General features: G+C 39.2%; 1 protein-coding gene across 2 annotated transcripts in view; it reads left to right on the forward strand.

The window, feature by feature from the left end:
- Nucleotides 1-1,178: 1,178 nt before the first annotated feature.
- Nucleotides 1,179-13,356, forward strand: part of CENPI (centromere protein I) — a 56,196-nt gene continuing 44,018 nt past the window's right edge. The window contains exons 1-6 of one of the 2 annotated variants that reach the window (XM_070291019.1): nt 1,232-1,305; nt 3,293-3,525; nt 4,382-4,507; nt 8,615-8,828; nt 8,960-9,078; nt 9,366-9,473. In XM_070291019.1, coding sequence (XP_070147120.1) covers nt 8,992-9,078; nt 9,366-9,473 — 195 coding nt within the window. In that variant the 5' untranslated portion in view covers nt 1,232-1,305; nt 3,293-3,525; nt 4,382-4,507; nt 8,615-8,828; nt 8,960-8,991. Of the gene's footprint in view, nt 1,306-3,292; nt 3,526-4,381; nt 4,508-8,614; nt 8,829-8,959; nt 9,079-9,365; nt 9,474-13,356 lie in introns of both variants that reach the window. The other variant, XM_070291018.1, reaches the window with a different exon arrangement.

Raw genomic sequence — 13,356 nt, forward strand, 5'->3', positions numbered from 1 at the left:
TCAGTCGCTCAGTCGTGTCCGACTCTTTGCGACCCCATGAACTGCAGCACTCCAGGCCTCCCTCTCCATCACCATCTCCCGGAGTTCACACAAACTCATGTCCATCGAGTCAGTGATGCCATCCAGCCATCTCATCCTCTGTCGTCCCCTTCTCCTCCTGCCCCTAATCCCTCCCAGCATCAGAGTCTTTTCCAATGAGTCAACTCTTCGCATGAGGTGGCCAAAGTACTGGAGTTTCAGCTTCAACATCAGTGCTTCCAAAGAACACCCAGGACTAATCTCCTTTAGGATGGACTGGTTGGATCTTCTTGCAGTCCAAAGGACTCTCAAGAGTCTTCTCCAACACCACAGTTCAAAAGCATCAGTTCTTCGGCGCTCAGCTTTCTTCACAGTCCAACTTTCACATTTTTGCTGTAGTCTTTCCCAAATACATCAACATAATCTGATTCTTCATCTCTCCCTAAGATTGCAAAGTTTCCTCCCACAGTTTTGCCTACAGTTTATGGGTTATGTTTTGGCTTCAAAAAAAATCTGTGAGAGTCACTAAATTTTTATCTTTTCTCACCACTCCCCACTCTAGGAAGATTAAACCAGGGACTAATCTCAGGTCTCAGACTAAGCCCTTGTTGCTGTTTTAGCCAGAGTCTGTAAAGTCCATCGTTTGCTCAAAGTTAGGAACTTTGCATTTTGATTGGCCAGCTACATACAAGACGCCGTTTCCAGCAAACCCTCGAAGGTATGCGTGCCCATTCTCGGTAAAAAGAAGGTCAATTGAGCTGTTCTTTCCTCTCACCTCCTAGAGACAGCTTCAGAGATCTCAGGCCCTTTAACTTAATTCTCTTGCCCAGCAAGGGAGAACAGCCTTTATTGAGAAATTTGCAGTTTCATATTTTCCTACAAAGTCCCGACATTTGGGATCAGCCTGAGCAAAAGGATCACTATAATTGGTCTTGTTAAATTCAAGAACCGAGACACTAATCGTTTTGTTTTACGCACAGTAACGAATGCGAACAATATTAGAACTAGGGGAACGTCAGCCAATCAGCTGATTTTAGCAGCAACGGCCGGGCCCGGGCGGGTGGGGCGCGCGGCTCTGAGGAATTGAGTTTGCGTCAGCGTCAGCGCGCGCACCGCCTCGCGCCAGTGAGCTGTGACTCAACCAATCAAGCTTCAGCAGAGCACGGGGCTCCGCCCCGGCGCCAGCAGCGTCCCCGCGGAAGCGCATGCGCGGGGTGGAGCCTGTTTATTTGAATCTGAGAGGTGGTGTTTGGAACCCGGAGGATTTGGGACCCCGGAGTGTATGAGGTGAGGTACTTTTAAACACACGGCAAATGGGAGCTCAGGTACTGAAGAGAATCTCCTGACTTGTGAGCAAGGCAGTCCTCCAAGGTGTCGGGTTTCCCCCACACCAGGAATCTGCCCAGTGGGTCCGTGGTCGCGGCCAGGTTTGCTCCCTGTTGCAGGCTGTGAGAGGGGAGTTCTTGGGGAGTGATGGGACAGTTCCATCAGAAGGGGCCAGAAGCAGGTCGCCCGCCCTTCTTACACAGGAACCGAGGAAACAACTGGCAACCTGGAACTTCCTGGTGGTCTACACACACGTATTGCTCTCCTTCCTGCTCCGGCCTCATCTGTTCTAGGGAGGTGGGGTTGAGTGTCATTACGACCATTCCTTTCGTTTTTCCCATTTGCAGCCCCAAATTTAGAAGTCATTCTGGCTTTCTCTCTTTTTCCCTACATCCAATTCTTTTGTTATGGCCTTGATCAATCTCCTTCCAAAACATTTCACGATTACAATCATCTTCTGTCTCTCTTACTGTTTACACTTCAGGCCAGGTTCAGACCACACTCACATCTCTTCTGACCCTTTGCTAAACTTTTTAAATTGTCTGTTTCCACTCCTGGACTCCTGACATTCTATTCTCTGCGCTGCAGCAAAAACGATTTTAAAACAAATCAGATGGTATCACTTTCTCTCTGACACTCTTCCCTTCCCCTTATAGTTAGTTGCCTATGACACTTAAAATCCAGACTCCTTGTTTTGGTTGACAAACCCCAATATAGCAGTCCCTGTCTGCCTTTCTGATTTTGTCTCCCACTACTCTGTACCTCTTTCATGCCACTACTCATCCTCACCTCTTACTGGTGGTGTTGCTGTTTGTTTAACACACAAAGACCTTGCTTCAAGATCTTAGTATGTCTTGCTCTTTTCTCTCTGTGAAATACTCTTTGACCAGATCTTAACATATTTGGTTCCTCCTGGCATTTGAATTTAGCTTAAAGGTCACATCAGAGAGGCTTTCTCTGAACACTTGTTCCACAGTAGCTTGTCACTGTCACCTCACCCCCACTTTTTAAAATCACACCACTGTATATTATGTTCACTATTCGGAGAAGGCAATGGCAACCCACTCCAGTACTCTTGCCTGGAAAATCCCATGGATGGAGGATCCTGGAAGGCTGCAGTCCATGGGGTCGCTGAGGGTCGGACACAACTGAGCGACTTCACCCTCACTTTTCACTTTCATGCCTTGGAGAAGGAAATGGCAACCCACTCCAGTGTTCTTGCCTGGAGAATCCCAGGGACGGGGGAGCCTGGTGGGCTGCCGTCTATGGGGTCGCGCAGAGTCGGACGTGACTGAAGTGACTTAGCAGCAGCAGCAGCATTAGTTATTTACTTATTTATTGACTCTCGTGGGCCTCCCCATCCCACCCCCTGTAAGTTTCACTATAGCAGAGGCCTTGACTTTTATGATTTATCCCTGATAAGTAGAACTGTGCTTGGCATATAGATGATGCTTAGTAATTATTTACTGAATAAGTGAATTAGTGAGGCATGTTTCTGTTCTGAGAATCCTTAGCTTGGCAACCAGTTTGTCTTAAACTTTGCACTGACAAGGCAGGCAGCATTAAAGATTAAAAGCAAAATCAAGGCAAAGTGGAGAGAAATAGGAGTGGAGAAAGTAACATTGAGTTCATGAGATGAATTAGTATTAGACTCACTTATGTGATATAGCCATTTTAGGAGAATTTGTTATGTTCCCTGTACTCTTACCATCTTTTTTCCCCCCTCCCACAGGGCCAGTTCAGCTGGTGAATGTTACCTTGGAGAGCTGTTTCTCTCTGTTCCTCTTTAAGTCAAAGGGCTTTTTGAGAAAGTTAACCTATAGATTTTGTTGCCTGGATTGCTGTCATTTTTAATTGTGTACTTGTATGCTAGGTGCTCTGTCTTTGGAGTAAAAAGGGAGTAACTGTTTGGCTGGTTAGTGACACCTTGACACTTGTTTTTGTATAGAACATGTGCAGTAATGTCATCTCAAAAGAAAGTTAACTCTTGGGCACGAAAGAGGACTTCACAGGATAGTAGTAGCTATCAGACTAGACTCTCAGCCTGGAGAGTAAAAGAGGACCTAAATGACTCAAAGAGCATCTCAAAATGTGGACAGAACAATACTGTGGAAGATTGTGAAGGTGCTGATGGTCAAACAGAAAACGCTCTGCAGATAGCATTGAGATACTTTGAGAAAGGTAAGAGATTGTTTTCCTTGTGTAAGGCCTGTTCCTGTGAAAAAATTCTAGACTCTTTTGGTAAGGATTTTTAAAGGAAAGCATATTTTTGCTCATTCATGATTTTTGTTTATTTAATGGACATTTATTGAGCACTTAACTACATATCAGTATGCTAGGTACTAGGGATACAGCAACAAAGAATGTTCCGGCAGAGTGGTTTTCAAACTGTTGCACGTTGGGATTGAATTACCTCAGAATCTTTTTCTTTTAATATTGATTTATTTGACTGCATCACGGATGCAGCTTTGTCACAGGAGGTGCTCGGGATCTTTGTTGTGTCATGTGGGGTCTTTCGTTTCACAGACTCTCTAGTTGTGGCACAAGGTCTCAGTAGTTCTGCAGCATGTGGGATCTTAGTTTCCTGACTGAGAATCGAACCCGAGTCCCCTGCATTGCACGGCAGATTCTTAATCACCAGGGAAGTCTACCCGAGAATCTTTAGAAACCACTGGTACCTGGCATCCACTCTTAGATTTTCTGATTTTATTAGTATGGGACACAACTTGGGCATTGGAATTTTTCAACAGCTCTAAGTGATTCAAATGTGCAGGAAACCTTGTGAACCACTGTCTTAGTTATTGAAAACAGCTTAGTCTTAAGTTCAGTGCTTTTAGTTAGTTTAGAGCAAAGAAACCAGGGCAGGACTCAGTTTTCCTGCTGTCAAATATTCTAGAGTTTTAGGGGCTTTGAAGGGTTTTTAGGAAGACTATTTTTACATAAAGCTGTTTGTTTGAAGTAGTCTAATTGTAACTGTTGAGGCTGAGGAGTGAGAGAGTTTTAAAGTTCTCACTGTTTACTATTGTTCCTCTTTCAGGTCCCATTAAAACTTCACAGAATAAAGAGAAACACTTGAAAACTGTGGAAAACGTGGCATGGAAGAATGGGTTAGCTCCAGAAGGAATTGACATTCTATTAAGTGTGGCACTCAGTGGCAAATTTGGTATGTCACGGGGATAAATTTTTCAGCATTAGTTTTGCCTTTCAGAATTTGAATTACATTGTTGATTGGAATCAGATGCAGTTAAAGAACTGTATATTTTTCCTATTCTCTTCATAAAACCAATCTAAGATTATACAAATGGACCTTCCTTATCTCCAAACTTCGATTGTGGCTCAGCTGGTAAAGAATCTGCTTGCAATGCAGGAGACCTGGGTTTGATCGCGGGGTTGGGAAGATCCCCTGGAGGAGGGAAAGGCTACCCACTCCAGTATTCTGGCTTGGAGAATTCCATGGACTGTATAGTCCATGGGGTTGCAAAGAGTCGGACACGACTGAGCGACTTTCACTTTCACTATGTTGAAACTACCTTAACAAAAAGTTTCTATGTGCATATGCTGAAAATGGCTAGTTATCACATTTTTATTTTTAAAATGGATTCTTGTTACCAAATGCTTGGAAGCAATTTTTAGTATTTCTGTTAGGAAGGGTAGATAATAGTTTAAGTAGTGTTGCTGGAAGGCACATTAAGAGATCGCTGGTGTACTTTATTGCCTTTAGACTCATTTATCAGTGACAGTAAGTCACTGTTGATATTGTCTCCATTCCAGTGTCTCTGGCTTTAACCGTTAAGATGCTTTTTCTTTTGAGCAAATGCTTCCTTTTCTGTTCTAAGTTCATTTGTATGGGGGTGGAGGTGGGGAATCTTAGAAAGAAATAGTATCTGTCCATTATTCTTTTCACTTGAGAACCTTTTAACCTACCTTTATCCAAATTTAGACTTAGAGAGTATTTTAGCCCTTGAACATTCTCATTTTAAATGTGAGGCAACTGAAGCCCAGAGTGGTTAAAGAGACTTGCTTAATCTCAGAGCTAAAACTGGGGAACTCTGGTCTCGTTACTCCCCTTCTAGTGTTCATAGTGCACCACACTGCTATCAGATTTTCTGCTTTTTTTCTTTAAGACAACTATCAAAATTGGATACTTAATATATCATTTTGCATATTGGGTTCCTTTGTGCATATCCTATCATGTTTGCAAGGGTATGTGTTAGTCCCTCAGTCTGGTCCGACTCTTTGCGACCCCATGGACTATAGCCCGCCAGGCTCCTTTGTCGATGGGATTCTCCAGGCAGGAATACTGGAGTGGGTTGCCATTTGCAAGGGCATGTGTGTTTATTTTAAAGAAACAGTGCATGACTAGCTGAATTCAGTATATGACTTCCAGGTATTTTAGTTCTCTATTTTTACCTGATTAGTGCTCTCTGTTTTCCTAGAAAGTTAAATTTGACCTAATAAAATTGGTCTTCTTATAAGTGGTTTCAGATTGTTTGCTTCTAACAAATATCCATGAATTCATATTTAACTAATTAGTGTCTATCGAGAACAATCCTATCTATTCCTTCTCCCCTTAAAACATGTGTAGAATGTACAGATGTTTTCTACTTTGGAATTTCTCTTCTCTTTTATGATATCTCAGAAATGAACGATTAGGTTTTCGTGATGTTTGCTAGGTCTTGTAGCAAATGCACGTGTTTTTAAAAATGCATGCTTCAGGCTTTGAAACTTGTATATAACAATTTTAAAAATAATCTCTAACTTTCCAGTCTAATTTCATTTTTCTATTAAGCTGGAATTTGGAGACATTAAGGTAGCCTCCTTAATTGCTTTTCTCCTTCTAGTTATTTCTATAATATCCCCCATCACTATTAGATCTTTGTATGTAACTCCTTTGCTAAGTTGAAATGCATATTCAAGGGCAGGTATGCTAGAAATGTCATAATTAGGTACAAAAGGACTTTGTACTCTTTAGTAATTAAAAAGTCACTGGGAAGTAAGAACAGAGTCAATATAGGACTTTATTCAACATAGAATTCTCCCCTTGAATTTGGTATATGTATAAAGTATTAGTGGTCAGACTGTTATAAACTTTACAAGAATTGGGGGATGGGAATAGGGGAGAAGAGAGGTAAAAACAGGAAATCACTGAGTGGAAACCAGAGATTTTTATTCTTATGATTCACTATCTGCCATCACTGCTTCCTTTTTTCAACACAAAATGATGGGGTAGAAATTGATGAGACACATTGTTGTAGTTATGTGGGATAAGTAAATCTAGAGAACATGATGACTAAAGTTAGTAATATTGTATAGAATATTGGAAATTTGCAAGAGAATAGACTTTAGGTGCTCTTATCACAGAGAAGAAAATGGTAACTATGTAAGGAAATAAAATGTTGATCAGCTTGACTATAGTAGTCATTTTACTGTAATAGGTATACAGTATCTGCCAGGTGTTTACATGTTCAGTTCAGTTCAGTCACTCAGTCATTCCATGTCCATCACCAACTCCCGGAGTTCACTCAAACTCAAGTCCATCGAGTCGGTGATGCCATCCAGCCATCCCATCCTCTGTTGTCCCCTTCTCCTCCTGCCCCCAATCCCTCCCAGCATCAGAGTCTTTTCCAGTGATACAACTGTATAAATAGTTGTAAATACAATGTAAATGCAGTGTAAATAGTTGCCTGTGTATGCCTAATTCAAGCTTTGCTGTTTGGAACTTTATGTAATATTTTTTTAGGAACACTTTCTGTGTTTAGTTGAATTCACAGATGTGGAACTTGAGGATATGGAGGCCTGATTATATCATATCATCATGTTGTGCATCTTAAATATATACAATGTTTACTAAGGAAAAAAAACAAGAGGTCTGCACCTGTAGGAAAATAAAAGACATGTATAAGATGTTTCTGAGAATGCTACTTATGGGTGAAGTTAAGAACAGTGTTATCTTTGTGAATGGATGTGATCACCATGCTATAGTGCATTTAAGACAGTGTTTAAAGACCTGTATATTTCTAAGAATGCTACTCTCGGGAGAAGTTGAGAACAGTGTTATACTGAATGGATGTGATTACCACACTGTAATGCCTTTAAAACATTGGTTAAAAACACATGTATCCAAGATACTGTTGTGGCTTCTACTTGTATGAGAAGTTGAGAACATTAGTTTTTCAGTGAATGGTTCTGATCACCACAGTATAATGCAAATGAAACAATGTTTAAATACAAAAAGAAATTGATAATATATGTATATATAAAATTATTGAAGCCTTAATAAGCAGAAGCTGATACAGGGTGTATATTAAGACAAAGCTACTGGTCACATCACTTCTATTAGCAGATGGGAGAATAGCATGGAAGCCAGAGAATGATGGAAAGATATGGACCAATATAGAATGGCAGTACTACCAGCTAATAGGGTAGTTGTTTCATTCTGGTATCCTTTCCACTTTTGGGGCATGGATGGAGAATACAAATGCATCTATCTGTTCTTAAATGTAGCAGCTGATGTAAGATGTCTTACAGTAGATTTAAATAAACCAGAATCTATTATGCCATTTTTAAAAGTCCTTGAAATTTTCTTAGGAGTAAAACACTATTTTTGAGATGTAATTCACATACCATAAAATTCACCCTTTGGAAGCATATGGGGTTGGTTTTGTTCTTCTTCTTTTTTTTTTTTTTAAGCATATCCATGGAGTTGGGTGGGCTTCCCAGGTCTGCCTACAATGCAGTCCGTCTACAATGCAGGAGACCCTGGTTCAATTCCTGGGTCAGGAAGATCCCCTGGAGATGGGATAAGCTACCCACTCCAGTATTCTTGGGTTTCCCTGGTGGCTCAGAAGATAAAGAATCTGCCTGCAATGTGGGAGACCTGGGTTTGATCCCTGGGTTGAGAAGATCCCCTGGAAAAGGGAAAGGCTACTCACTCCAGTATTCTGGCCTGGAGAATTCCATGGACTGTATAGTCCATGGGGTTGCAAAGAGTCAGACATGACTAAGTGACTAAGCACAGCACATAGAGCTGGGCAATCATCACTACTATCTAATTGTCCAAACATTTTCATCCTTCCAAGAAGAGATCCTGTATTCATCCTCCATTGTTAGATAGAAATATTAGAGCCAAAGAATCTGCTTTGTAGTTTATATTAGAAGTTAAAGGTACATTTTTGTTTCAAACTATGCTTAGTAATGATGATAAGAGTTATTGCTGCTGCTGCTGCTGCTAAGTCACTTCAGTCATGTCCGACTCTGTGTGACCCCATAGACGGCGGCCCACCAGGCTCCCCCGTTCGTGGGATTCTTCAGGCAAGAACACTGGAGTGGGTTGCCATTTCCTTCTCCAATGCATGAAAGTGAAAAGGGAAAGTGAAGTCACTCAGTCGTGTCCGACTCTTAGCGACCCCATGGACTGTAGCCCACCAGCCTCCTCCATCCATGGAATTTTCCAGGCACTGGAGTGGGTTGCCATTGCCTTTGCCGTAAGTGTTATTGAATATTACTTTATTGCCTTCAACGTAAAGGGAAAGTTTTAGGACCAAGAGTTAATTACAATGAAGGGACAATCAAGACCCTAAAATGTAGTTTAATTTGGACTTTGTCTGCTTTCTAGGGAGTGCTGTAAACACTCGGATATTCAAGTGTATGATTCCAGCAACTCTAATATCAGAAGATTCTGTGGTTAAGGCGGTCTCCTGGCTTTGTGCTGGCAAGTGTTCTGGTAGCACCAAGGTAATTTTTTTTAAACACTTTGATGATAAGTCCTTCAGAGCCACTTAAGCGCTGGCAAGGAAGAGCCACTTATGAAGTAATGGCAGTGGCCTTTTGTGCAAAGCTTGTAGTTTTGGAACAATATAGCTTGATGCAAGAACTCTGTTCAAATAGAAATTTTTACTGAGAAATAAAATCTATTATCCTTCTTTGTGCTAGAGGCTTCTAAAACAGTCCTGAGGGGGGTAATTAAGCTCTTTTGTTGCCAGTTATATTTCTCTAAAGATAAACATTTTGTTTCTCAATAGGTGCTTTTTTATCGTTGGCTGGTTGCAATGTTTGACTTCATTGATCACAAGGAGCAAATTAACTTGCTCTATGGCTTCTTTTTTGCTTCATTGCAAGATGATGCACTGGTAAGTAAAAATTGAACAGCATTATGCATTGATCAGTGATACGTGCTTGTGTATCGATGCACCATATGTGCTTCAAAGTGCCAAACAACTTTCCTTACTTATTTTAAAATGTATGAAACTGGAAGATGTAATGAGTAGCATAACGAATACCATTATACCGGTCTCTCAGATTAACAAATGACATTTTCCCCACATTTGTTTTTTATCTTCTTTTAAGGAAATAATTGTTACAGATAGAATTGAGTTCACATTGGAGTCTCTTTGCTGATCTAGAGCAGTGATTGCCATCTTTTCCCTTTTAAACCACTTCAACAGGGTCCTTTGGGTCACTTATTCTACAGTTTCTTGATTAACACTGTGAAAACCTCATCAGAATTAATGAGAAGGAGAGGATTACTTTTCATGAGATGCCAGTGGACTGATTTTGATTAAATAGCATAATTAGTCCCATTGAAAGCATTAATAACTCTAAGAAATCAATCTACTGTCCACCTGGAAGTCTTTCAAGGACCAGCAGTAGTTCACAGACCATGTGAACCATTCATCTAACAGAACTTCTCTTGCTTTGGGGAAGGGAGGGAATTCATTTATTGATTTCATTTTCAAAAATTGACTATGTTTGTTGCATTATATGAGACAGTGTAGAAGATTCAAAGATTAGCTGAGAGTTTCTATATTCCAGGGGTTTGTAATCTATTTCGGAGACTAAGGGAAGCACATAAAGTTAAATGACAACGCGTAAGTTCTATTATCAAAGACAGTGTATGTTAATGTGAGGATAATAATTGCTGTGATATTTCCAGGAAGAAAAGAACACTGTAAACCAGAGTGATTAGAAAAAGCATCATAAAGTACGTGGGCATTGAACTGGGCCATGAAGGTGGAGTAGGATTTGAGATTTGATGTTTGATATGACAGGAACATTTCAAGCAAAGTTGTGAACTGTGTAAATTGTGTTTTAGGAAACCTTAAATATATCAGACTGACTGAATTACAATTGATGTCAGGCAGTGGTGGGTGGTAAGGCTGAAAAAATTGGGTGAGGAAAAATTGTAGCGGTCTTTAAATATGATGGTAAGGAATTTGAACTTTATCCAGTGGGGAAATCACTGAAAAACTTGGGACAGAACATGTTGAAAGCAACATTGTAGGAAGTTGTATCTAATAATGCCAAACATTATGAATTAGGATGGAAGCTAGAATCAGGAAGACTAGTTAGGAGACTGACATGATGATGATATCCTAAACTTAGCAATTCTCAAATATGCTCTGTGAATCCTTTGATGCTTCCTGAGAAACTTCCAGGAGGTCTCAGAGGTTAAAATTATCTTTATAGCGATATCAAGATGTTAATAGCTATTTTCACTGTGTTGACATTTGCACTGATGGTGGATAAAACTGCTGACACGCTCAGGGCAGTGAGTCCACACTGTAGTAGGGTTTGTTGTGTTCTTTACTGTAATAAAAAACAAAAATACAAGTTTTACTTAATAATGTCCCAAATGAAGCAATAAAGATTAATTCATTAATTATATTAAACTTTAACCTGTGAGACATATCTTTAATATTCTGTCTGGTGAAATGGGAAGTATCAATAAATCCTTTCTGCATATTAAAGCACAACAGTTGTCATGAGGGAAGGAACTTTGTGTGATTGAATTGTGAGCCAAACTAGCTGCTTTATTCCATGGAATACCATTTTTACTTCAAAGAATGACTGACATATAAACTATGGTTATTCAGACTTGGTATTTGGCAGATATTTTCTTGAAAATGAACAAAGTGAGCTGGTCATTTCATAGAAAACAACTGGCACTATTTGTGGCAAGTGGTAAAATTTGAGCTTTTAAGCAAAAATGACAAGTTTGAAAAATTTGTATTTGTCATTGTGAACTTGACAGCTTCCCAATACTTAAAAGACTTTGCTGATGAGAATGAGAATATTAATGACTGTGATTTTTAGTATTATATAATGATTATAATTATATTAATAATTATATAATGAAATATGTCAACATTTGGGAGATAGGTATAACTAATTTCCAAATGATCCCGTTTGAAATTATGTATGAGTAAAAGCCATCCAAAGTACAAGATATATCAAGGAATTTTAATGGAATAGAGTACAAAGAGTTCATTGATAAGATTTCAGAATCCACATTGCAGCTATTTCCTAAGAGACTACCACTTATTAGTTTTGGTGAAGTATCAAAGACTAATATCCATAATTTTTTGAAAAAGCTATTCAAATATTCCTTCTTTTCCAATTACATATGTGTGTGAGGCTAACTTTTCTTCATGTACTTCAATCATAACAATATATTGTTACATTTAATGCATAAGCAGAGTATCTATATTCTATTAAGTCAGAAACATTGTAGAAATGTAAAACTATGTCATTTTTTGGGAAAATATAGTTATTTTTCATAAAATATTTCATTTATGGTTAACATGTAATGAGTTTATTTTTTAAATGAGTTACTAAACATTAAAAAAATTTCCTAGCTTTGATTTTGAATATGGTCAATATCAACAGCTATAAACCAGATAAACAAAAGCTTTTGGGGATCTTCTAGTTTTTAAGAGTCTTGAGACCAAAAAGTCTGAGAATCACTATCAGAGATTAAGGGGTATGAAAAATTGAAGGGACAAATCTTAAAGGAGACTGTAAAGGAAGAATTGACATAATCTAGTACCTAAACTGGATTAAGGGAAAGGTCAAGAAATAAAGATAGAGTTTGTAAGCCAGTATGTTGCAAAATGATGGTACCTTTGACCATAGAAGGAAATTTGTGGAAAAGGAGGTAGTTTTAAAAGGAACATAATATGTTTGGCTTCAGATGTACAAAGTTTGAGGTTACATCCTGTAGAAATTCACTCAGTGAACATTTATTAACTAATGTGAGAGTCATTGAACTAGTATTGGAGATACAAATATGAGTAAGAATAAGTTAACTATTGTTCTTCCCATATGGCGCTAGTAGTAAAGAACCCACCTGCCAATGCAGGAGACATAAGATATCCGGGTTCAATGCCTAGGTCGGGAAGATCCCCTGGAGGAGGGCATGGCCACCCACTCCAGTATTCTTGCCTGAAGAATCCCATGGACAGAAGAGCCTGGTGGGCTGTGGCCCATAGGTTGCAAAGAGTCGGACACAACCAAATCAACTTAGCACATAAGTTAACTATAAGCTTCATATAGTTATATGAGCTTTATATACCATACGCCAAGTGCTTTACACAGTATTTCACCAACTCTAAGATGACATCAGTTTTAAGATGCATCATTATCTTTTGAACCATTACAATGAGATATTACTATTAAAATTGTTACCTGATACTGATTTTAGGATTAGTTTTGTTTTCAGAGATGTTAAAATGTAGAAAATGAAATGTCAGACTATGTATTTTTTTCCTAGTTCTGAGGGTCTGAAAGTTCTTTTTATTCTTAACCTCAATTCAAAATAACCATTTATTTAGCACCTACTATTTTCTATACTGTGCTCTCTAGTGTGGTAGCCACTAACCTCATGTGACTAAATGAGCATTGGGAATGTGGCTAGGCCAAACTGAAATGTGCTGTAAATGTAAAACACACCCGATAAGAAGTGGTTTGAACTCATTTAAACCTCTTTACAGCCTTTGTGACATATACACTTTTATCCCCATTTTAGAGAGGAGGAGTTTGAGGCACAGAGAAGTCAAATAATTATCCAGGGTCATGTGACTAGAGGCAGGATTCATGGGAAATGCTATTCCCATTTTAGAGATGAGACAACTGAGGCTTGGAAAAGTTATGTAACTTTGCTAAGGCAACCTACCTAGTCAGAGCCTGAGCCTTGAAGATCTTTAAATGTAGTAGGAGAGAGAAGTACAGTGTGAT

The sequence above is a fragment of the Ovis canadensis genome, chromosome X (assembly GCF_042477335.2).
Source record: "Ovis canadensis isolate MfBH-ARS-UI-01 breed Bighorn chromosome X, ARS-UI_OviCan_v2, whole genome shotgun sequence".
Taxonomy (NCBI): domain Eukaryota; kingdom Metazoa; phylum Chordata; class Mammalia; order Artiodactyla; family Bovidae; genus Ovis; species Ovis canadensis.